The sequence below is a fragment of the Lipophrys pholis genome (genome assembly GCF_963383615.2).
Source record: "Lipophrys pholis genome assembly, chromosome: 12".
Lineage (NCBI taxonomy): Eukaryota > Metazoa > Chordata > Actinopteri > Blenniiformes > Blenniidae > Lipophrys > Lipophrys pholis.
The window spans coordinates 7,963,626-7,985,253 of record NC_137641.1 but is presented as its reverse complement, the minus strand read 5'-3'; the positions used below and the strand labels follow the sequence as shown (position 1 = coordinate 7,985,253).

Genomic DNA, 21,628 nt, shown 5'->3' with positions numbered 1-21,628 from the left:
ATTCACTCTAAATTGACTGGTGGATTCTGGCTCTACAGAGCGTGAGTAGACCCATCCAACATGGCGGCGCCGCTGGACTACTATTTAGGCGTCTATGTATATGCGTCTATGAGCTGACCGGAAGCGCTCCACCAACACGCAATCCCACTGGACGAAGAGCAAAAGTGGGCGGGGCTTGAGTCATGACTCGATCATTTGTACCGACTCTCGCTGAGGAGTCAACTCTAAAGACTCGGTTAACTAAAAGAGTCAACTCTTTCGGCTCTTCGCAATAATTAGTGTATTAACAAAGCTATTACAGATGCAATAACAAAAAATAAACACCTGATTTTCCAAAAATCAATAAAATGAATTTGTTATATAGCGGAATAATTAACGAGTGCTACATAAAATTTAATACTGCCTTAAATAATTGATGAATTTATTGAATACAGATCCTCTGAATGTGTTTGACGGGACATTTTACAGAGTATTTTCACTGCCAGCTGCACAGAAAATCATCAATCACAACACTTCATTTATTCAATCATTTAATGCACGTCTGTAAACAAGTAAAAACATATATACACAAGTCTTAACACTGAAGACTTTACAAAAATGAGCTTACAAAATTGAAATCATGCAAATATTTGACATAAGACCAAGAATAGTGAACAAACCCCCAAATGTGCATAAAGCGTACTTTCCTGGTATAAACATAAATTAACATTGGTTTTGTTACTCAGGTCAAGGGATTTAAGAATAAAAACAAATCACAATGAGATTTCTTTGACATTTCTGGAACAGTCATATGAAATTGGCAGGCAGGACTAACTTTTCTTTTGAGAGTTAAAGGAAAACCACCATTTACCATGATATATATATATATAATTTTAGAAGTGTTCCTCTTGCTGTTGTGGTTGGAGTTCAGAGACATGTGCATGGAAGGTTCAGCCAATGGCCAATAGTCCAATCAAAAGTACCTGAACAACACCTGGAGCGAAATTAAATGCATTATTAAGAAATAAAAGGAGTTTTGGTCAAAGTGAAAAAGTGTCCCGAGCAGGCCGTCCATACAGACATAGTCAATACACATACACTGACGAAACTGTCGTCAACAATCTTTCCTTGTTCTGCCTGCGGTGCTTTTTACTGCCATCAACATGTGTGTGAAGGCTGATATTTGAATTTCTAGGAAGGTTAACAGACCATTCAGCAACATGTCTTTTTAATGATATTGTAGGGAAATAATTTGTCACATACAAGAGACCTTTATGTTAATAAACATACAATTTGTTTGAATCTTGTGCTTCCTTGGTTTTCTTTCACGTCTTAAAATATAGTTACTCGCTGTTGGGATCCAGTCAATCTGCTCAACACTCGGTAGATGCTTTTAGTTTCACTTACAAGGTAAATTAATTCATGACTCAAATGTCCAAGGATATATTTCCGATTATTAATGTTGTTTTTCCAAACATAAGATAATTGAAGCATTAAAGTACATCAATTCAAAGGGAATGAAATGTATCATTCTTCCAGGAAAAGCCAGGGAATCCTATCGAATATGCTGATGCTTTTCAAAATCTCCAACTGACTGAACAAATAACCAAAACACAGCTACAAACAAATCAAATTCTCAAAATAGATCAGGATTTATTGGTGGCAACGTGCTTGTCAGCTTTAAAACACAAGCTTCTGTCCTTCTCAAAGAAACGTATCAATCTTATAGAAGTGGGATTCTGAGCTTTAATTTGGCCAAAATAAGGCAGGATGTGTTAGAAACTTCAACAACCAAGAGTTCAACATTTTCACCAGAGTCCCGTTTGAATTAATCCCATCTGTTATTGGAAGATCTTTGTTGACTGTGCTTAAGCATCATTTTACATTTCAGCACTTAAACCTTCTTTATTAGTGTTACAAGATACAGAGAACACCAACATACAGCTCATACATTACAAGGAGGTTCAAGGTGGCCCTCACTGCTACAAACTGCACAGGTGGTCTCCCAGAATCTATACACACTGTGGCTGTGTGCACCAGTCCAAACATTCTGGCAAAGAATCTGTGAAGACCCGTCATTAAGCCTGGGCCGAGGTATTCCTGTCTCACTTGCACTTTGCCTGTTAGGTGATGTCACAGATTAAAACAGAGAACAATGAATCCTGTATGCTCCTGGTCTCCCTAAGCGGGGCAAAAAAAAAAAAAGACTTGACCCTCATGAACTGGAAATCCAAAGTTAATCTAAATATAAACTTATAGAAAAACCTGCTCTGGGACCACGTCACTGTGCTTAGGTCCTGCCTGGCTGGGAAGCCTTGGGGTGGGCATATATGGGGGTCTGCCCAGGGCCAGATGGTAATGAGGGCTCCCTATCCAGGTCTACTTCCAGTGCCCTGTCGGAGGGGGCGTGGCCCTGAATCTCGACATCGGGCCACCCGGCGACAAGGTGGGGCAGTGTGTTTGTGTGTGTGTGTGGGGGGGGGGGGCACCTCTGTCCATCTCCCCCTCAACCTCCTGCTGGAGTGTAAAAGTACCCCCTTTTTTTTAACAGAGTACGTGTTGTCACATGAAAGGTTGTGTGTGTGTGTGTGTGTGTGTGTTGTGGCGGCTACGGCCTTGCCTTGGCCGGGATGAGTGCAGCTAAAGCGCAGGGAGAAATCCCCCCTCCCACCTGTGTGCAGTTGGATCGGTGGAGGGTGGGACCTTGAGGTGGCCTGTTGGGTGCCCGGCTGGTGGCCTGAGGTGACTTCCTCCCCAGGTGATGGGAAAGTGTGTGTTAGTGTGAGGATGTGTGCAGATGTGTGGGCATGTGTATGTGTGGGGGTGTTGGTGGTGGTGGAGGGTTTTGATGGGGTCATGGGGGAGCGGGTGGATGGGGGCAATGGTGCAGGTGGCAGGGATGCAGGGCGACTGAGCGATTACTGTCCTCCAACCTTCTGGGGGGGTGTGGCGGGATCCGCAATTCAGGTCTGGGTGGGGTCACAGCCTGCTCGGCCCAGGGACTCTGCTCTGTCTGGTCTTGGGAGTGGTAGCTTGGGGGGGGCCCGGGGGCCCTGAGTGCCTCCTCCTGGCTGGAGGGAGGGGGGTCTTCTCTGGTTCCTACCTCTGGAAGTCACTGGAGGACTTGCTGGGGCCTCCTCGGGTCTGGTGGGGTTCTGAGTGCCCAGGTTGTCACTGTAGACCTTATCACATCAAGTTCCAGCCACACCTAGTGAGCAAACCTCAGTCATGAGACGTACTGCTGAAATCACTTGCTTTCTGCCGCCATTCTTCAAAATGTCAAAAACATTTCCGTCTGTATAGGTCTTGTTCTTTTTCTTACTTGTGTATTTCTTTGATAGTTTATGTGAAAGCAAAAATAATTTAATAAAATAGTTACAAGATACAGAAGCGAGTACTTTAACTGTGTGTACCAAAACTCAGTGGTTCCATGTAACACTAGTGTTGTTAAATGTTCATCAGCAGAATTGGACTTGAAACGTTGCAGTGAAACAGACGCACTGTTAGATTATCTCCTCATTGTAACATTGCTTCTTGGCAAGAATTGTTGGTATGCCGGTTTTATTTTCCTTTTAAATGGTATAAGTGCATACTGCATACATCTGTGGGATGAGAAGAGCCGAGAATGGTTTGTACATGTGGAAATGAGTTAAATTATCTCCACCAAAGATTAAAAACCCGACATGGACTCAATCAACGCTTTTCCTCAACTACTGAGGCCAAGTTTGTGAAAGAAATGAATTTGACATCACTGAAAACATCTTGGAATAAACCTCAGTAAAAGCTTTGAACAGCAGAGAATATTTAGCATGTAAATCATGGCTGTAAATTCACATCCCACAATTGCATGTTGTTTACAGATCATTGAAAAAGAGGAAGAAAAACAGAACTTGCTACAGAATTTGTTGTCAAGAAGCATCATTACAACCAGGAATAACGTGCATTACATTACAGAAGGATGCCTACGGCCTCGCCTTTCAGTACCCCCATTGCTTAAAGCAGTGGTTCCCAACCTGCGGTCTGGTACCAGAAACCAAACTGCACCTGCCACAAGGTGGTCAATAGATGAAGGAACGATTCGGACAATTTCTAGAACGTATGACTAGAACCCGCTCCGCTGGTGAGAGTGGGCATGTCCTCGGGGCTTGGCTTCACTGTGATGTTTTGGCAAGCAGAGATTTTAATGTATTGTTGTTGTGGGGATTGTTTGTTGTTGTTTATTTTGGGGGGTGGGACACAGCCTTTATTTAGACAATATGGACGGCGCAACGCATTCATAGGGAAAAAAAAGGTTGGGAACCACCAATATAAAGTAATTTGATTACACTCACATGTAAACTCTAAACTTTAAAAGTAAAAAGAATGCCCTTCATTCAAGAGTCGCTTTCTTTGCAACAGGACCGAGACAAATGAAAGCATTCAGAAGTATTGTTGACTGTTGCCCATGACTTCATAATTCAGACTGAGAAGATCCCAAAAATATTGTTGTCCTGCGTCACATGGTTGAACAGATAAGGCATACATGTTACAGAGTAAAAAATGAAAAAGTTAAAAACGAAATCCGGTCACAGGGTGAACAAACATGCACTGCTGCTCGACAGCTCACTCCAACTCTGTACAGGCTGCAGTGGGGTTTCTGCTCAAGTCTTGGCTGTGCCGTTTTCCTGGAGCAGTATGAGCGACAGCGGTGGCTCTGTCCCTCTGAGATGGTGAGTGCAGACGCTGCACCGAAGCGTCTCCAGAGGGAGCGATGGCTGGTGCCGGCTGGCCACGCTCTTCACTGATCAAGTCCACCGACAACACACGTCTGACATGACAAGGCTTGCAAAGTTTAAACTCCCACCTACCACGTGTGGGTGGAGAGGCAGGAGGCCCGCAGGGAGCAGGTTAGGAGTTATCCTGCAGCTCTTTGGCCTTGGTGAGGATGGTGTGGACGTCTGAGATGGGGTAATCCTGAAGAGACAAAAATACTCCAGGATAAAAAAAAAAAAAAGCGAGTTCACAAAATCCAGCATTTATGTTCCAGATGAACAGGACAGAAAGCCTACCTGCAGGGATCTCATGTTAACTGTGAAGTCTCCAACCAGCAAGTTATCACGAATAAGTCTGTGAACAGACGGAGAGATTATGAGTCACAGGCTCAGTAGGACGTGTTTACATGATCACTTATTTACCAAAATGATGGAATTCTCTCCAAATGAGATCAGATTGTCCCGATTACATGAACACTGAATAGAATGATCAGCTTGCTGTACAGAATAGGTTATTGTACTGCAACACATGAGTGAAGTGGCAGTGCAAATGGCCACCAATCAGAATGAGGATCAGCATAAACCACCTCTTTCTCTCTGAATGGACCTTATCAGATCAGAATGTTTTAATAGATGCGTTTACATGAAGCGTTTTTACTCCTGTCAGACTTTGCTTCACATGATCTGTGTCCATGTAAACACATCGGGAGCTGGAGGGGAAAATGGGAGCGTGACTGTTCAGGCTCACATGAGCATGGCGCAGCAGACCAGGATGAGGAAGTGGAATCGGTCCTGGTCGGAGAACAGGGTGTCCCAGATGCGGATGACATCCGGGAGCAGGAATTCTTGAGATAGCAACAGGGTGAGCCAGCGGAATGTGAAATACTGAGGCTTGATGTTCTGCTCTTCCTGTGTCGATGGAGCAGACGAAAAGGGTCAGTTATTGTCCTGGCGCTCTTTCAGCGTCAACAAAGATGAGCTTTGAGGTGACTCGCAGGTTGCCGCGGAGTCGGGCGTTAGTGTCTAATGTGACGAGAAGAGTAGAGCGAGCTCACCAGTTTGAGATAGAGCTCCATGTCCTTTTGTTTGAGCATGGAGTAAACGCTCTCCATCTTGTAGGTGATGCCGCACTGCGAGTCGTCCAGGCTCTTGATGAAGTTATCCCTGTTCTCCGACATCAGGTTGGTAAAACAGAAGAAGGTATCGGCTTCTGCGTGCTCTGTGCAAGCAGAGTCAATAGGGAAAAAAGAACATGTAGTCCATGTGTCCTTCTCACATACAAACAATGTCTCAGACAAGACTGGAGCTCCAAGCTATGACCCACAAACTTCCTGAAACTGACTTTATTTAACCAAACAGCACTAAGCTTTAACCATACACCGACTCTATTTGAAGACGAGTAACACTGACCATTCCATTGGCTGTTAGGGTCTGTGGCAAAAGTGTAGTAGATTGGCCCGACGATCTCATTCATGCCTTGGACGTAGGCGATCCCCGGGTTGAGTTTGGCGTAGATGAAGAGGATCCTCTCCACCACCTCCCAGTGAGCTTCACTGCCATTTGGGAGCACTTCATATTCATTGGAGGGATAAAGGTTCAAAGACTTTCCAGGAGAGCTGACCTGGTGGAACACGACACATTTGTTATTGTCAGAGCGTCTGAGGTGTGTCGCACTCCAAGGGGGCCTCATTTATAAAACATTGGTAGGATTCCTACTAAAAATGTTTGTGCGGTCAAAAGCTGAAAATGGCGTGCCCCCAAAAAGTTTTGGGATTGGTTAAACCATGCACACACTTTCCTTTTATAGATCTCAGTCCCCCTGGAAGGTTGACAGTTCATATCCCTCCTCAACACAACCACATTCTACCATAAATGGCCAAATCAAAGTTCCTCGTCAATATTTCTGCATCTCAATCAGCCTGCTGATCGCCGGCATTTGACGCTAAATCCTGACAGGAAGGACGAAGAAAACAAAATTTTAACGGAGCGAGAAATAGTCATGGAGGAGGTGGAGGTCAGTAGATGATATTATTTGGTGTCACAGTAGTGGAATCACTAACAAAAGTGATCAGCAGCACGTCGTCACCGCTGTAAATAGTGTGAGAGCCACAGAGAGATCAGTGACTGTAGAGGTGGAGAAGAAGAGTCTGATCTGAAGGTGGAGGTCAGAGGAGAGTGACATCATGGACAATAAAACAGCCTCCATGGTTGTGACGGTCAGCGTGTAGCAGAGCGAACAGGTACTTGTAAGAAGGACCTGTTCTGTGTGTCAGCAACCCCTGAACCTATGTGAAAGAACAAATTCTTTGAGACTACTTTACTGCATTCCTCCAGAATAATTCAGCGTTTCAAATCATCAGAAATATGTTGCTGCTGGCAAACAGCAAGTCCAAGGCTGGAAACGTGATTTTAAACACACCGACAGAGACTCATGGACAAGATTCTAATTCTGTATTATCAGGATATCTAAAAACTAGAAACTTATTTCAGCATTTGTGCATATTGAGAAGCTCTGAAGCAAACAAACGAGTGAGCATTCTGAGGACGATTCATCCGGGATAATAAAAAGGAGGAGGATCACCATTTTGTAAAGGAAAAAGCACACACAGGTCATGACTCACGTTGGTGACTCCACTGCGGTTACGGTTTACGGTTTGTGCTTTCAGGGTCGTTTGTTCCACTCGTCGACGCAGCGTCTCGTAATCATTCTGAGGGTCCAGGATCAACTGGCAGGGGTATTCTGTGGGTCGCTGGAAGAACGCCATGTCTGGATAGAGCCGCCTGCAAACACACAATGCTGTTATTTTCTTCTCCGTGAGCAACTCAAATACCTTTAAATTACAAAACAAGGTTTGTTTTGTCCCCTCACACAATGACAGGTTGTTATCATGAACATGCACGGACCACCAGGCTCATGCACGGAACATCATGGGGAATGTTTTCCAAGAACTGATATGGGCTCATTAAAAGTAAGTCGAAGAGTTGGAAACTTCATTTCTTTATAACAGAATTTAATTCAATCATTTTTATAAAGTAATGATGAATAAATGTACATATGCAATTGTACTGTATAGTTCACTCACTAGGAATGTTTCTCAATACCCGACAAAGTTTAAAGATAACGGTGGACCCTAAGGCCACGTTCAGAGCAGCACTGTTGGTCCGGACCAGAGTTCATTTAAGGGAAAGTCTGCTTCGTTTGGTAAGGTGTGAACGCTCCCCGGAATCTGATCTGGATCAAAGAAGTGAACTCCGGTTCACAGTGTGAACGTGATTCAGGAAACATTATTTATCGCCATGGGGCAATTTAAAAGCAGCACACTAAGCCGCCGTCCACATGAGAACAACCGATCATCCATACGAGGCTGCGTTTGAGGAGCCTGAAAACGTTTATTTATTTTTAACATGGGTCCCAGAGAGGGGAAATTCTAAAACGCCAAGACTCAAAGATGATTCACATCTGCGGAAAACGATGATGTCATCGCCACCCTCTCCCCCCACAGCGGTCCGCGATGTCACCTAATAACCAAACAGACTACATACTCCAGATGGCGCTGCAGAAACTACTGATACTATCAAGAGGAGGAGCAGGAGCATAGGCCTATATAACTCAGAGTTATAGAGGTCGATAAGCAGGAGTCAGCTTCTATATTTCTATGTCATCTGTCGTCTTTTGCATTTTTGGTGAGTCATAGCACCCCTGAAGGCCTGGCATATGTACTACATGTCCTTAGCCATCGTGTTGAGCTGTGTTCATAGTGGCATGTGGACCAAATTTTTTGGGGGGAACAAAAAGATTAGTTTTGGTTTGTGTGGACGAGGCCTGAGTAGTTCATGTGAAGGCAAGCATATAAACTTAAGAACACCATAAAGCATAGAAAAAAAACATAAGAAACATCATAAATATCATAGTCAGGCAATGTCTGGAATTATCAGCAGACTGTCCAGCGGATAGAGCGAGAGTATGTGACGTATAGAGCATTGCATTCTGGGTAGTAAACAAACAAAGGGAACAGCGCGATTCCGAAGAAGCAGATGCAATCAAACCGAGTCCTCAAACGATCCTGATGCCTCACATCAGACTCAGAATCCAGAGACTCTACATATGACAGAATACATTACTGTATTTATCCAGACGTTTGATTATGCCAAGGAGAAAAAAAGAAAAAAGAATGGAGTTGCATCTCTCAGAAAATAAATAAAACTGGTATTTAGAAGAACAATTCCTAAAGCTTAAATGTGTCAACATCATATAAATAAGTATCCGTTTGCTTACTGCAAGTCATATTGTTTTACTAAAATCATGCAGCCCTGTTCTAAGATAGTGTTTTTTTTTTCTAAAGTCTTACCTCACATCCTTGTCAATCTGCAGAAGAATCTCATTATCTTTGAAATACGTGTTCCACCTGCTGTCTGGGTTTGGATTCAGGGGCTGAAAAGAAAAGAATAAACAACAAATGCATATTCAATTCACTCTTCCTGATGTGTTTTTGCACCAGATAAACTTTGAGACTGAACATGTCATCTTTGGAGACAGGGATAGTAACAGTCAAACCCACATTGAAATGAATGGTAAACAAATTGAACAAGTGCGTGTGAATACATTTCTAGGAATTACTTTTGACGAAAAGCTCAGTTGGAAGCTGCATGTAAATATCCTGAGGTCAATATTAGCTGAAAATATTGGCATAATGTGTAGAATCAGATCAGTACTAACCATATATCACTTGGCTTATTACAGGTACATCTCAAAAAATTTGAATATCATGAAAATGTTCAATATATTTTGTCACTCATTTCAGAAAGTCAAACCCATATATGATATAGGCTCATGACTCAAGAGTGAAACATTTCAAGCCTTTATTTCTTGAAATGTTGGTGATTATGACTTACAGATAATGAAAACACCAAAATTCAGTGTCACTCAGTGTATTTGGTTGATCGAATAATTAACTATTACTACTGTTTTCAGGGACTTAAGGCGGCCTCCAAAACACAAGAAGAGTTTACTGTTGTCACTTTAAAATGTTGTTGTGTAAACTTGGCTAAAGCTGTGGAGGGATTGTAGTTTCCCATCAAAAAGTCCCAACAAAGGATTCAGAGAGAAACACGAGACATAAGTACAGCTGTGGAAGGTTCTTGAATAGATGTTGAGCAAAACAAAGTCAGGATTCATACACCTGTTCACCTATGACCTTTTCATAACTTTTCAACAAATATCTGTGACCAAACTTCACTGAAATCAGTATTCAAACATAAGGTGCTCCTCAATAAGGAAATATTTGCTGTATCAAAATATAAATAACTGCAGTGCATTTCCATCTGCTCATTTTTGACCAAAATAATAAAACAACTGATATTCAAAAATTTTCAGCAGAATAATTAATCACAAAAATAATACTGGGATCATGCACCTTTTCACCTTATTTGTTGTTGACAATTCTCCGTAACTAGGAAGTGCGAATATGCATCACTTCATGTGAAAAAAACTTAAACACTCCCACAGCTGTAAACCTGAGTAACAAAACTCACAGTAAATTTGATTATTGATGTGCGCTGCGGCGTTTTTCCTCTTTACGTGGCCAACAAGCGCAGCCTCGTCCATGTTGGAAGTGTCGAATGTTTGACAGAACAACTGGCACTGAGCATCATGTCTTTGAAACAATAACTGGTATTTTAAAAGCCGCCTCCCTGGCACAGACACAGCACAGCACAGCACAGCACAGCACAGCACAGCACAGCACAGCACAGCTGCTCCCAGCGTTGGTGTAGCGAGGCTCCCGGTGTCGTGGAAAATACGGTCCGAGCCCAACTTGGGTCCGATTTCAACGACTGCACATGAGCCAGATTCGCTGCGGTGCGGTTGGGAAACGTATCACATGTCAAATAATAAACCTCGGCTTGAACTTTGAAGCACTATAAAGTGAATGCGCAAAATTAAACTTTTGCACTGCAACCGAAATAAACCAAATTCATGTAAGAAAAAATGCAATACAAAGTAACTGTTTTTATCATGATTATTCCTAGTATGTTTACTGCATCTAAGTTTTATGTTGGCTGCAGCGCATGCAGAGAAGTTAAAACGCCATGACACCAGAGGCGGAAATCACTGAATGTGCTTCTTGTACACCAGTGAAATATCACAATCGGTAATTAATAATGTTTGAAAATAATAATTAGGATTATATCTACCCTAGGTAGCTATCATGCCATCTGCATTTCCATAACTTTTCCAAAACTATAAACAAAAAATACAAATTAATAACCTTTCCAGGGCCTGGAAATTACATTTCCATAACATTTCAAGGTTTCCCATGACCGTGTGAACCCTGCGAAGTGAAAGGCTGATTCCTGACTGATCCCTGTGGACTTCAGGTTGGGTTTGGAGCTCGCTGCTGCACTCACGTGGTCCTCCATTGTTACGTCCTCTCTGGAAAGCCCCAGGTTGGCTTTGGCAATCCCAGGCTGGATGATCATTTCTTTGAGGAACTGCGAGTACACCTCCCTGTGACAAATGACGAAGGAAAGTATTCAACCTTATAAATGGACAGTAAACAAAACTGTAACTGACTTCATCTCCTAAGACTCGAGGATCTGCTGCTTTTTCTTGACAGTAATGAACACTTGATATTTTCAACGTACTTCCTCTAATATCTTACATTTTTCATCAAAACTATCAGTGTCAGTGTTTGGTTTGCTTTTGGCAACATTTTTTTCTCTCTTATTTAGTTTTAGCGGAGCACCGGGGTGTACTTACCTCTGCTTTTTGAGGAATGACTCCCATAACGTCTGATCAAGGGGTAAATAATTAAGAAGGATCTGTTGAAAAAAAAAAAAACTATAAACAAACTAACAATTTAGAAACACAATATGTTTGGTTGTCTTCTTTAGTCACATTTAATTTGTGATCCTATTAAAGCGCACGCACGCACGCACGCACGCACACGCACACGCACACGCGCGCACACACACACACACACACACACACACACACACACACACACACACACACACACACACACACACACACACACACACACACACACACACACACACACACACACACACACACACACACACACACACACACACACACACACACACACACACACACACACACACACACACACACACACACACACACACACACACACACACACACACACAGACATGTGAGTGGCATCACCCTTCACTTATGTAACTCTCCACACTGCTTTATGTGGACTCGTCCGACAGTCCCTCCTTTATTACCTTGGTTAACAGTGTTATCCACCAGAGCAGATGTGGCAGTGACTGTGCAGTAGAGTTGGTTCGTATGCACAGTTTGACACTGTTAAACCTTCCCCACATGTTCCCATATACAGTATTACCCCAACTAATTAAAAATCCCTTTGGGTCCACACCGCTTCCTCATTCAAACACACGTCTCTTGGAATAATGACACAAGTCATGACGTTAATAGGTGAAACGTTTCACCACATAACACAATAAATATTATATTGTTATTTATTTATGAAATGTCCAACGTGAAAAATAGTCTCCGTTTTCTTCCTTTGGAGCTGAAATGTATTTGTAAACGTTTATTCTGAACGAGTCGTCAGTCCTGAAGCGTCTCCGAGCGCAGCAGCAAGATGGTCCGCCGTTCGGCTTTCAGGACAATAAGTTGTCTGGAGGCATTTAGATTCAAGTTTCCACTCAGGTGTAATGGTGTGATCGGTCAGCGGCATAAATGGTGTCACATTAACTGACAACCACATGTCAGTAGTGAGAGAATAACTGTCTTTAATCTCTTTTCAAACTTTAATATATAACTCTGGCTGTTTCTGAAATTTTTTTTCCATCCAGGCAGGTCGTACTGGACATCAAGCGTTTCTTTTGAGACCAGCTGGCATGGTGTGCGGCAGGCCGTCTTTCTCGCTTCGGAGCCCTCACGTGACGGCGTCGCATCCAATAACTTTATCAATTGCCATCTCCCCAAACAAGTTAAGTGAAACATAATATCGTACTATTAATCCCCATTTCCACTGCACAAAATACGGTGGTATGGTTCGGGGTTTTCGTGCGTCCCCACTTCAAAAGTTGTGGATGGTACAGAAAGAACTCTACTAAAGGGTTAAGATTTTTCGTCACCCTTCCGTTAGGATACCCGACACTACAGAACGGGTCCAATAAGCCGTCTGCTGATTGGTCAATGATTTATGTCACTCTTAACACGCCAGCAATATCTAAATGTCTCACTGGCTGTATGAATCTTCCGTTGTTGCTCACATACTTTGCTGTGCACTGGTTGTTTTGTTAACCTGTTTTTTTTTCTTTTTGCTGCCGCCGTAACGTCCGTGTTGGTCCCGAAAGAGCGGATGCGACAGGTGCAGGCACTGCGGCTGTAACCGGACCGGCCAGGCCAGGACTGGAGCTTGGAGGCGGCCCGCCACCAGCTAAGACTACCGTTGCGTAATAACGATATCAGCGGCGCTCACAATCCCACATACATTCTAACCGTACCCTCTGCGGTGGAAATGCGCAACAGATTTGGGTCTGGGTCAGCTTTGCCATACCGTACTGTTCAGTCCTGTCACACTTTGTTCAGTGGAAATGGGGCTTTAATTTCAAATTGTGATTGTATCAAAAGGACAACCCAACAACACAAGTGCAGGACCAACACATTATTTAAGCATTAAAGCTTACATGCACAGCATTATTTTTTTATGATGTAATGAAACTGATCCTGTTGAATGGCATTAGCATCAACCAGAAAACCACCCGTTCAGATCAGATGACAATTTGCACTATTGATCAATAAAAAAGAAAAATTGTGTAAGACAAGGATTTGGTTGTTTTAGGAGTGTGTGATCAGGGACAAAGTATTGCAAGTGAGCTCTTCATGTACCAATCATCTCTTAGCTGTTCTTAGCTGCGCATCAGCCTCGTACTTGAGCAGCACTTAAAGATGCACTTTGGGATTAAAGGCTTCAAATGCGTTTTAATACATACAATATATTCCAGAGAAATGTCTACAATAATTGTGCTTGATTGGGACTGTTTTCTAATGGATTTCTTCATTTTCTTTAATAGTGTTCAACCAGTTTTTCCGTTCAGCGAAAGTAGTCTCGCGGTTCATGACTAGTAAGATCCAGTCTACACAAAGAGGAAGCTCCCAACTCTTGCCGAGAGTTTTACCAAAACTCAGGAGCCGATAATGCCATCAGTATTTCCTCTGAGTTTATCACATACCTCAAACAAGATCTTAGGGTCCGTCTCTAAAGATAGGCAGTGGTAACGTCATTATGTAGTTATTCTTCACACGAGGACAGGTTGTGTCAGCGTTTGAGAACAAATTTTACTCTCTGTCACATTGACACTATTAGCTGAAGAGAGACTGTCTTCAGTCTTTTGAAGTGTTGTTAACAGATTGTTGCTTCAAAGCATTTAAAATGACATTCATCCTGCAACTGCTTGAGAAAATTATAGTTTATTAATTTTTGTAAATTGACACCAGTGGGCCAGTCTTTGGAGTGTGAACAACATGCGTCACAAAAGCGTCCCGGGACAGTGGGCTCACAAGAAAATGTGTCATATATAATACATAAACATCAGCAGTGCACGCCGTGTTTTCCTTGAGGAGAATGTGCCAGTCTGAGCTGTACTGTCTTTCCAACATGAACTTGGATCTGGAAGTCTGTGTCTGGAGGTCTGCAGAGACACTGAGCCTTATAACGGTCTGGGCAGAGGATCCGTCCAAAGCAAGCTGGATGACCCATAACTGTACGCCGTGCCATTTAGTGGAAGTGACGTAGAGGTACCAACACGATCCCAACTCAAGTGGTTAGCTCGAAACGCACAATACAAACAAGTGTAAACCCTCAGTTTGATGTCTGACTGTGTTTTGATGAAAGAGAGGAGCCTTGAAGCAGATATTTCCTAACAGAGGAAGGATGACTTACTTTCCAGCAAAGTGCACGTATGCCTCCTTCAAAGGGTATTCCTGAAATGAGTGAAGAAGAAGAAGCATGGTCAAAGAAATTATATCAAAAAAGCAGTACAACGCAGCAGCACTGCAAACTAAAAAAGAAGAACCTGTGAAAGAGAGATTTACCGTTGAAGCACAGGTCTCTCAGCGTCTTCAGGTTAATGGTTTCCTCACTTAAGGCCACTTTGAACTCCTGTATTCTAAAGAAAAGAAGGAAGTCTTACAACTAAAATCATTTGTCATCATTGCATTTCTATTAACACCAACCTTCAAGATAACAAATGCTATCTGAAATCATGTAATGCTTCACTTTTTTCAGACTTTTGGTGCGTTTCAGTTGCCCAATTAATAATTTGTTTTACTTGTGACGTGTATTTTTTTGGGGGGGGCCCTTTCCACCTGTGCCACGGTGTTGCCTGTGTGTATAAACCTTCAGTGAATGAAATGTACTCTCAAGTTTGTGTTTCACACAGAAACCACAGAAAATACTTTATATTGAGGAATCCTCAATCCTTGCAGATTTGAAATCAACTCAAAAGTTACAGTCCAAGGTTTTCCAATGAAGGATTATTCCGAGTTTTGAACGTGTGTGCAAAGCACCATTACACTGAATTGGACACACAAAACATGCACTTTCAGCACAAAGAGACAAGAACTGCACGACACACACACTTCTTTTAAATCAGGACTTGAAACATTCCTATATGCACAGGCTTTTGAATAAAAAAAAAGACCCTACTTACTTAGTAAACTAATCTTAATAAATCTCTTACCTTTTTATTATACTTTTCTTCATTATTTGTTTTAATGTAGGTCTTTCATTTCTTCTAAAGCTTTGATGTATTTCTTTATTCTATATTTCTTTAATTTCTTTGTAAAGCACTGTGAATTGCCTAGTGTTTGAATGATGCTCTATAAAAGAATTTGCCTCGCCTTGCAAAAGGGGTGTGACACTGAGGTGCCTCTGCAGACCTTCATCATACTGTGGTGGCATCAGCTGAAGTTTATGGCCGTGGATCGTTTTTTTTTTGTTTTTTTTTACTTTGGAGCTTTCCATATTTCCTCTAATAGCCTGTTTCCACCAAGAAGAACCAGGTGCAAGTTTGGTGCCGGTTCTAGTGCTTAGTTGGTGCCAAGAACCGGTTGCTTTTCCATCGACAAGGAGCCAAGTGAGAGCCGCGTCACTGCACCGCTGTAAAACGTCAGCACGCCATTGCATCTATTATATATAACCCTAAAAGCCTTCTAAGAATCTACATTACATATGAAGCCATTGTGGCTCACTGATAAAATCCTGCCTCCTACCCAGGCGACCCAGAACAAGACCTGGTCATGTCAACAAACATTTCAAAAAAATGTATAGTTCATTTTGAAGACACAATTTCAGTTATTCTTTTCATCTGCTCACGTACATAGCCGTTCACGCAACAATAACCTATAGTCCCGTTTTTAACTTCAGAATTTTGTTTGAAGAGCTGGCAGAACTTCCGCTGGTAAACTGCTGCAGCCATCTCATGCTGTATTTCCTGGAACACAGGCTTGGTTCGAGAGGCTAACTCCAACATCTGATGGACCTCGGTTGCAGAACAGAGCGAGGAAGTTCTAGGTCTCAGCCTCAGTCCACTGCAGCTTTAATTATGTGTCCACTGCGTTTTAAAAAAAAAAAAAATTAATCAAGGCTGTTGTGAGAAAGATGGGATTTCCTTCGGTCTTGATAACTCCGCTGACGCATCAGTGCTTCGCTCTGGACCAGTACAGACTTATGCAGTGGAAACAAAAAGAACTGGTGGTGCCTTGCAAAAGTATTCACCCCCCTTGGCTTTTTTCCTGTTTTGTTGTCTCACAACCTGGAATTAAAATAGATTGTTTGAGGATTTGCATAATTTAATTTACAACTTTGCTTCTCAATGTAAAAAAAACAACAACACAGCTTCAAACAACAATTCGGACAAAATAACAGAAAATGTCAATATGCATAACTATTCACCCTCCTAACGTCAGTACTTCGCAGAGCCACCTTTTGTAACAATCACAGCTGCACGTGTTTTTTGATAAGTCTCTATGAGCTGCCACATCTTGCCTCTGGGATTTTAGCCCATTCCTCAAGAGAAACCTGCTCCAGCTCATTCAATTTTGATGGTTCGTGCTTGTGAGCAGCAATCTCTCACTCTGACCACAGATTCTCAATTGGATTGAGGTCTGGGCTGTGACTACACATTTATATGTTTCCCCTTAAACCAGTAACGTGTTGATTCAGCAGTATGCTTGCAGTCGTTGTCTTGCTGGAACGTGAGCCTCCGTCTTGGTCTCAAACCACTCACAGACTGGTGCAGGTTTTGCTCAAGAAAATCCCTGTATTTAGAACCACCCATGCTTCCCTCAACTTGGACCAGTTTCCCAGTCCCTGCTGCTGAAAAACCACCACCGCCACCGGTGTAGGACCAGTGCGGGTCCTATGACTGCAGGTCCTTACACTGCTGTCTCCGGGCCTGCAGACACATAGCATTGCCTCAATCAGGCTTCAGGCTGGGAACCACTGTGTCAAGGAGAAGTGGATCCATAATCTGATTAGAAGATACAGCTCTGTCCCAACATGCTCCCGGGACTCAGTGGAGGTATGAGAGAGGTTGAAGATGAGGAGGATGGTGATGCTGGTAATGGTGGCGAAGCATTTGTCTGTGTTAGGGAATGACTCAGGCCCTGTTTACATGACAACATTTCACGTGACAACACTTTATCCGCTAAAAAAAAAAGGAGTGCGTTTACACTGCAGCAGCGGACACAGAAAACAACGATGTAGTTAGTATGCCGGGCCACAGGAAGGCGCTGTTGCTTGATTTTGTAATGATTTTGTACACAGACGTGTGTGCAGAGAAGAATATACCATAAAGGTGAAGAAAATGGAGAGAACCTGACATCCGTATGGACTGATGACGCATCGGATGCTATCAGGGGTGAGTCTCAACTACAAAACTACTGATATGAACGATAAAACTAGAATACGGACCGTGAGTCATACCACTACGGCGCCGCCATCTCGCCGCCGCCATCGCGCTGGAAGATGGAGGAATTAAAACTGTAATCTTTTAATCACAGGGGGACACAGACAGACTGAACATCTCAACTGGATTATCACCAAACCAGCATCACTTTGATATTTTATCCCCGGACGGAACTATTTTCTGTGAACCCTGTTTGTCAGAAGGAGTCCTCGCGACAGCATAACTGTTCCATGATATTAAACCAATGGTTAAAACCATCTCTAATGTATATGGAGATCTGTTATTCTTTTTATCAATAGCTGGACTCGACAAATCTAGGCTTAGATGGGAGAAAGATTTAGGCCCAGTGATTGACTCAGGACTGTGAAAGGAACCTTTGCAGCAATGCTGCTACATGTACTCTTCATTCAAGTTGCAGGTTAATTCAGTTAAAATTGTTGCATCAGACTTTTTCCACCCCCTCCAAGCTGCATGGGTTTAATACAACACTTCTCCCCATGAGCTTCAGGTGTGGCCTTGCTGAGGGCCCTTTTGTCCAACGTCAACTGGTTATGCAGCAAACTGCAAAGTGTTTGGCAGATCTGCGACGCTTTATATCTAATACATGGGGTTGCTTTTCTATTGGTTCCCGAGGTGTGTCGTTTTGGGAAACCTCACACAAAGGCACTCAATCAAGCTGACAGAAATCTTACGAGTGAAAAAGTGTATTGCACTGAAATGGAAGTCAGACCTTGCAATACCAGTTGGATTGCTGTTCTCAGAAGTGAGCAGTCGCATACCTTTAGAAAAGATAACAAGCTAACATTGAAGTAAGATACAATTATTCTATAAATGATGGCAACCTTTTATCAATTACACAGAGAATCCCCCATCTCTTAGGATTTAACTGATGATCTGATTGGCCTCTTCATTTTTATCGCGCGAGTGTGACCATTATATTGAAGCTCCTCTGGCTAAAGTCAAAATATCTCTCCTTTTTTTGTGTTTGTTTGTTTGTTTATTATTGTAGGTGTAGTGTGTTAACTTGTTTTTATTTTCTGCTTACGGCTCATTTTTGTAATGTTATTGTGTGATTGTTGCATTTGTATTATATTTGACCCGTTACACATTAGTTAAGCCCCGAATATTTGACAAATAAAAACAACGGAAAACTCCTAAAAACAGTGTATAAGTTGAATCTATGTAACCTCATCTGTCTGAGCTGTGCTTGTTAAATTCTTTCCTCCATCCATCCATCTTCCATCCTGTTATCCAGTTCAAGGTCGAGGGGGTGCTGGAGGCGACCCCAGCCTACAGTGGGCGAGGGCAAACAACCACACACCCTCACGTTCACGTCTTGGGGCAATTCACCAATTGACCTCACATGCATGTGTCTGGACTGTGGGAGGAAACCAGAGAGCACGGAGGAAACCCACGCACACGCCGGGAGAACATGCAAACTCCACACAGAGAAAGCCCCACGTCACACTTGAACCCACACAGGAGAGCACTAACCACTGCACCACTTTTATCTGTTAGTGATATAGATTAATTGTGTATAATCATTAGGGCTGCACAGCAGATCACACGTTTATGGCAACAGGAACAATGACAATATACATATTGCAAGACATAAGCAATCAGGTTCCGCAAATTCAAAACGACTGAATCTGAAGTGTGAAACGTGTGAGGATCGGTAGTTCATTCTCAAAACACTGTGCAACTATCTAAATCAATAGTTTGAGGGCTTTAAGAAGCATAAAATTCAAGAAAAATAAATAACCGAATAGAATAAAGTCACAGCACTAGATATAATTCTGAATTCAGTTGTGTATGAAAGGAATCCCGTGTACCGTGTTAAAGAAATGTTGTGTTATGAGTGGAAAACTGTGGAAGGGAGCAGGCAGTTGGGCTGAGCTGTTTACATGCCGACTGTATTTGCATAGCCGCTGCGAGCAGACGAAAGGCGTTTGCATGGTATTTAAAACAGTTTTCCAAGCGATGACTGTTAACAGCTGGGCGACTGGGGGTTGACGCAGCCTCGAAGGGGGAATAAGTCCTGAGCTGTGTGGTTTGTTTGCTCCGTGCTGACAGCGGCACATCCTGCAGCTGGAAGCTAAGCTAAGCTAAGCTACCAGGGGGAAGTGCGGGTCAGCTGACGTGCTAACGGGTAGCTCGCGCGGCTAATTACAAGAGGACAACTTATAATACGAGCCATTATTCAATAAATGTCACACTAAATGGGGACGTTTTCGGGCGTGGAGGAGAAAATCATCCTCCGTGCCGTCAGTGTTTCGGAGCCTGAAGTGAGCTTGTGTTTGGTTAGCTGGGTGCTGCTAGCTGCATGTTGACTATTTTGCAGATCCGATGCTAACAGCAACACAGAATAGATAAAAATAGATAAAAAAAAATAGAAAACTGAAACATTTCGTGTTTAGATGCTTCTCACCTGTTTCTGTACGCAGTAGACATGTCTGGGCGGCCGGTGGGTTTTCCTCCAACTCTCCTTCCAGAAAGGAATAAATGAGAGAGAGAGGGGGGGGGGGGGAGAGAGAGAGAGAGAGAGACAGAGAGAGAGAGAGAGAGAGAGAGAGAGAGAGAGAGAGAGAGAGAGAGAGAGAGAGAGATAATCTGCAAGGATCTACAGGCTGCCCGCCTCCCCACTTCAACCGAGTCTCACCACATCCACCAGGGGGCAGTACTGCCTCAAATCCAAGTCCTGCCCCAGCCACATGGGGATGTCGTGCCAAAGTAATCTCTCCTGCTGAAGGAAGAGTGGAGCTACACTCCCATGTTGGATATCAGCTGAACTTATTAATATCACAGATTGTGGAATGTTACAATCACAAGGTTGATTGTCAAAGTTGGCTGCCACCTTTTTCTGATTTTCCTTCCTGCAGGTGTAAAGCGTGACATTTCTGGCTAAATAAATACTTTTGCTATACTGTAAGTTACCCCTTTCCAAAGTTAGTAGTATTCTTATCGCTGCCTGGTAATGGTCCAATCCTTCTCCTTTTTCTAATAAAGTGTAATATTACTCTTCGATCAGCCTGCTCACCAAACGCAGGCTGAATACTTAGATACTAGAGAATTACACGCTGTAGGAGAAGCAGAAGCCCCAGCAGCAGCAGCACTACTGAGGACTCTGGGGTTGAAAGATTTAACCGTTCATCAAGAACTGGAATGTGGAGATATTTTACAGCTCACAACACGAGACGTTTCCTCGAGGTCTTGCAAGATTTAGTGAAAATCTACAAGTAGTTATCACAGTATAAAAATGTCTCCTATGGATGTGACTTCTGAATATACCACACGACCGGTATGGTACACACACACCATGTGTGTGTGTGCGTGTGTGTGTGTGTGTGTGTGTGTGTGTGTGTGTCAAGTCAAGTCAGCTTTATTTATACAGCACTTTAAAACAGTTGTGGCTGAGGCCAAAGTGCTTTCCAATAAAAGAGTAAAATAAAAAAGTACAGTAAAGAGTAAAGAGTAAAAACAGTGAAATACAATAAACAAACAATAGATTGGCAACAATAAAACCAGGGACAGAGTCTCAAACATGGTTAAAAGCCAAGGAGTGTGAAAGAGATGGAAGGAAGTTAATTATGTTATTTACTTTGGGACAAGGGGTGAGAATAAATAAGTTTTACTTCTTCTCACTCCTTTTCGAATACTCATCTGACGATGTTTTTCTTGATTTATTTTATATTATTATTACTGTTATTCATTTATTTATTTGTTTGAGAGGAAAACTTTGTTGTTAATTTTCTTTTTTTTTCCTTATTTGTTTTCGTACCTTATTCGAAATAAACATTTCAATCAATCAGTCAATAAATCGTCCTTATTAATTCTATTACCTGGATTATGAAAATTCATAATTGATATTTAATTCCTCTCTGTCCATATTTTTGTATTTATTAACTCATATTCCTGACTTACTTTCTCCA

The 21,628-nt window shown here is 42.5% G+C and overlaps 1 protein-coding gene across 2 annotated transcripts; it reads right to left on the bottom strand.

The window, feature by feature from the left end:
• Positions 1-3,084: 3,084 nt before the first annotated feature.
• Positions 3,085-20,208, bottom strand: tbc1d13 (TBC1 domain family, member 13). 2 transcript variants are annotated; one of them, XM_080477152.1, is made up of 13 exons: positions 20,128-20,208; positions 14,824-14,897; positions 14,672-14,712; positions 11,488-11,549; positions 11,136-11,235; positions 9,080-9,162; positions 7,352-7,511; positions 6,141-6,351; positions 5,786-5,949; positions 5,479-5,639; positions 5,028-5,085; positions 4,827-4,932; positions 3,085-3,187 (listed from the first exon to the last, which is right to left on the bottom strand). In XM_080477152.1, the coding sequence occupies exons 1-12, from the start codon at positions 20,148-20,150 to the stop codon at positions 4,867-4,869; spliced, it is 1,203 nt and encodes a 400-aa protein (XP_080333278.1). In that variant the 5' UTR covers positions 20,151-20,208; the 3' UTR covers positions 3,085-3,187; positions 4,827-4,866. The 2 variants fall into 2 exon arrangements, with proteins under 2 accessions (XP_080333278.1, XP_080333277.1); XM_080477151.1 differs by lacking the exon at positions 3,085-3,187 and having other exon boundaries at positions 3,509-4,932.
• Positions 20,209-21,628: the final 1,420 nt, after the last annotated feature.

What these genes read in the sequence shown, in the direction of transcription:
- tbc1d13 (XM_080477152.1), bottom strand. Translation starts at nt 20,150, where the DNA reads ATGTCTACTGCGTACAGAAACAG. An exon ending in GTCTGCTGCGCCATGCTCAT is followed by an intron (nt 5,086 to 5,478) that starts GTGAGCCTGAAC and finishes GTCTGTTCACAG; the next exon opens with ACTTATTCGTGATAACTTGC. An exon ending in TTAACATGAGATCCCTGCAG is followed by an intron (nt 4,933 to 5,027) that starts GTAGGCTTTCTG and finishes TTGTCTCTTCAG; the next exon opens with GATTACCCCATCTCAGACGT.